The following is a 2,738-nucleotide window of genomic DNA, read 5'->3' on the forward strand; positions in this document are numbered from 1 at the left end:
CACTGTCTTTTCATGGGCTGATTCTGTGAGAACAGCACCATCTACAGGCCTGGCATATGTACTACAGCGTCTCCAGCGCTTTGGAACGGCAATGTCCGTGGCTGTCTCCTCCTGATTGGTGGAGTTGGCCCAATAGCCGTAGCGCCACTTCTGTGACGTCATAGAAGTGTTCAAATCTGGATCAGTCTGTATCAGATCCGTTGCAGCCCCTTTTTAAGAGATTTGGGTATGGAGGAAAATAGAGAGGGTTGTGTTTTCTGACACTTGGTGAGTTCCCTGGAACACCGGGGACACATGTTCATGTATACAAGACGTACAAAAGTGCATTTTTGCATGATAGGTCACCTTTAAACTGGAAATCCCCACATTCCTCCCACTGGTGTGTCACTTCCTTATTTCAGAATCAGTTCTGCATTAATCTTACATGTTACATTAGTATTTGATTCACATAGTTGGTAGAATAAAAACCTGAAATCTATTTAATAAATACAGATTGGTGTAACTCTAATTGACCTACCAATGCTTTCTTGCTGGCGATGAGTAGAGCTGTAGCGTTGAGGCTCTGAGCAACCCGAGCTTTCTGGCTGAAGTCACAGTCCCCCCTCATGACCACCACCGCTTTGCCATTTACCAAATCTGGATTGACCCCAGAGGTGTTACACAGCACGGTGGAGGTCAAATTCACCAGTGGATACTGCAACTGGAAAAGTGAAGATACAAAGTGAAATTGTGAAGTCCCATTTTAACTTTAGAAAGACAACTATCGTATGTATGTTACTGTAAAGACAACACAGGTATTTCATTTGAGGTTAAAATGAAAAACTATTTTTGAAAACTTACGGCAGCATCAAGGGTTTCTGACAGGGGTGTCCAGGAATGATTGTGGACGATGCAGTAATCCTTCTCTGTATTTCCATTTGAGATGTGCAAGATGGCCTCTTGGCAGTTTATCTGTTGGGAAAGAAATTTCTTATTGTTATTTAGGATTGAATTTGGAATCAGGACTTGTTTTGAATTGGATGGTGATCAATCAAAATGATTAAAATCAAATCACAAGATAACATAAGATAAGATAATAGTTACTTCCGTAAACTCAGTGACCTATCTTTAAAACAGTTTCACTGTAGCCATATCGATTGAGTTCTCCTGTATGGGGCCCTCTGTTTTGTGTTGTTTTTCCATATGGCTTTGTTCATCAATAAGAGTACACCAGAAGATCATTCATTTAACCACAAGCTCATTGGTATTCTTACCCCAAACCTAACCGATTGTGTTACATCAACCCTAATCCATAAAGCATTTACAATCACACATGACCCGGATCATCCAATCTTGCAGCACTTTACGACCTTCCTTCTGGTGACAGGTACAGAAATTCATTATGCGGAAAGACAAGTTTCAGCAGGAGCTTTACCGTCCTTAATGCATTGAAGCGTTGAATAAATAACCTCTTAAATTACATGGCATAAAGTATATAGTGAATGAAGTGTTAACACCACCTCCCAGGATACATTTTACCTTTATCTAAAAGCTACTGTGTTAATGTGTTTTTGTCCCTTTAATCTATTCGTAAATTAAAGAATATTCAAATATATTCTGTATATGTTATAGTGTATATTATCCTCTTCTGAAGATATGTCTTTTATACTGTAAACATGTATATATTTGCTTTTATTCTTTATTTTTTGGGGATTTTTAAGAAATGTTGTAATTCTTCTTCTTACACCATGACAACTTCCCAACTTGGGATAAGTACATATCTATCATTTCTGAAATAAATGGCCATGTTGGTGATCTGACAGTGGACGTCGTGTAAAGACCTTTTGTCAAGCCTAAAGTTAAACGTCAGTGTTAATTATATAAATAATATTTTAACACTCAACATGTCACATGAGTGAAACTCAAAAACTGTAGGTTTCTGGCTTGGACTGGTCTAGTTGAGGCTAACTGAGCTAACGCTAGCTCGTCGGAAGCAGTCAGTTTTCCCTTTTGTTTCCCCGGCCCGGACATCACGGTAACATAGTAATACAAATGTATTGACTACATATTAACAATATAATGTAACATTATAGAGTCAAAAGAGTCACTCTTTTGGTGTTTTTCGACGTTAAGTCCTGCTTCAAGGCCTGTTAGTTAGTTAGCTTAAGCGCTGTTTCTGTTATTAAAATCCATTCACTTTACCTGCGATGCCAAAAAAATGACCGAGAAAAGGACGATTTTGACAGCTCTGTCCATGTTGGTAACATTCGTTTAGTTACGGAGTCCGGCAACATCCAAATTAATTGTCTTCTATACCGCACCGACACTGTTTTTTGTCCGCTAAGTTACTAGTATCTTCATTGCATTTTGTTTAGCTGTGACTGCTGGGCACTTCCTGAATTGTCTTGTGACACATGGGCACAGTGACCCACTGGTTTCTGTTTCACCTCACAGCGTCGCAGTAAATTACTTAAAATAATAAATAAGTAAAAGAAGCAAATATAACATAATGCTGGAAAACTGTAAAATATAGCATTTTAAATAAAAGACCTGCATTCATAGTAAAACGTGTCAAGTATTATCAAGAATATCTAGGCTACTTTAAATGAGAAACATAATACTGATTGAGCAGTAAACTGTTTTTCTTACACACTCTGTGTAAAGTAACAAAGTAGCTACATTTACTCCAGTAGCCTACTGTACTTTACTTTTGTGAGGGACTTGTACTTTACTTGAGTATTTCAACATGTTGCTACTTT

General features: G+C 38.1%; 1 protein-coding gene across 1 annotated transcript; it reads right to left on the reverse strand.

Moving 5' to 3' along the window:
* Positions 1–460: 460 nt before the first annotated feature.
* On the reverse strand, positions 461–2,384 carry LOC104956055 (signal peptide peptidase-like 2A). Its single transcript, XM_010783494.1, has 3 exons — positions 2,182–2,384; positions 841–951; positions 461–700 (listed from the first exon to the last, which is right to left on the reverse strand). The coding sequence occupies exons 1-3, from the start codon at positions 2,233–2,235 to the stop codon at positions 476–478; spliced, it is 390 nt and encodes a 129-aa protein (XP_010781796.1). The 5' UTR covers positions 2,236–2,384; the 3' UTR covers positions 461–475.
* Between the last annotated feature and the right edge of the window lie 354 nt (positions 2,385–2,738).

Source organism: Notothenia coriiceps, unplaced genomic scaffold, assembly GCF_000735185.1.
Source record: "Notothenia coriiceps isolate Sejong01 unplaced genomic scaffold, NC01 NC01_scaffold00025258, whole genome shotgun sequence".
In the NCBI taxonomy this organism is placed as follows: Eukaryota; Metazoa; Chordata; class Actinopteri; order Perciformes; family Nototheniidae; genus Notothenia; species Notothenia coriiceps.

Coding starts and splice junctions, on each gene's coding strand:
- LOC104956055 (XM_010783494.1), bottom strand. CDS start 2,235: ATGGACAGAGCTGTCAAAATCGTCCTTTTCTCGGTCATTTTTTTGGCA. Junction 952..2,181: donor TCATTTTTTTGGCATCGCAG/GTAAAGTGAATG, acceptor CTTTCCCAACAG/ATAAACTGCCAAGAGGCCAT. Junction 701..840: donor CAGAAACCCTTGATGCTGCC/GTAAGTTTTCAA, acceptor TCACTTTTCCAG/TTGCAGTATCCACTGGTGAA.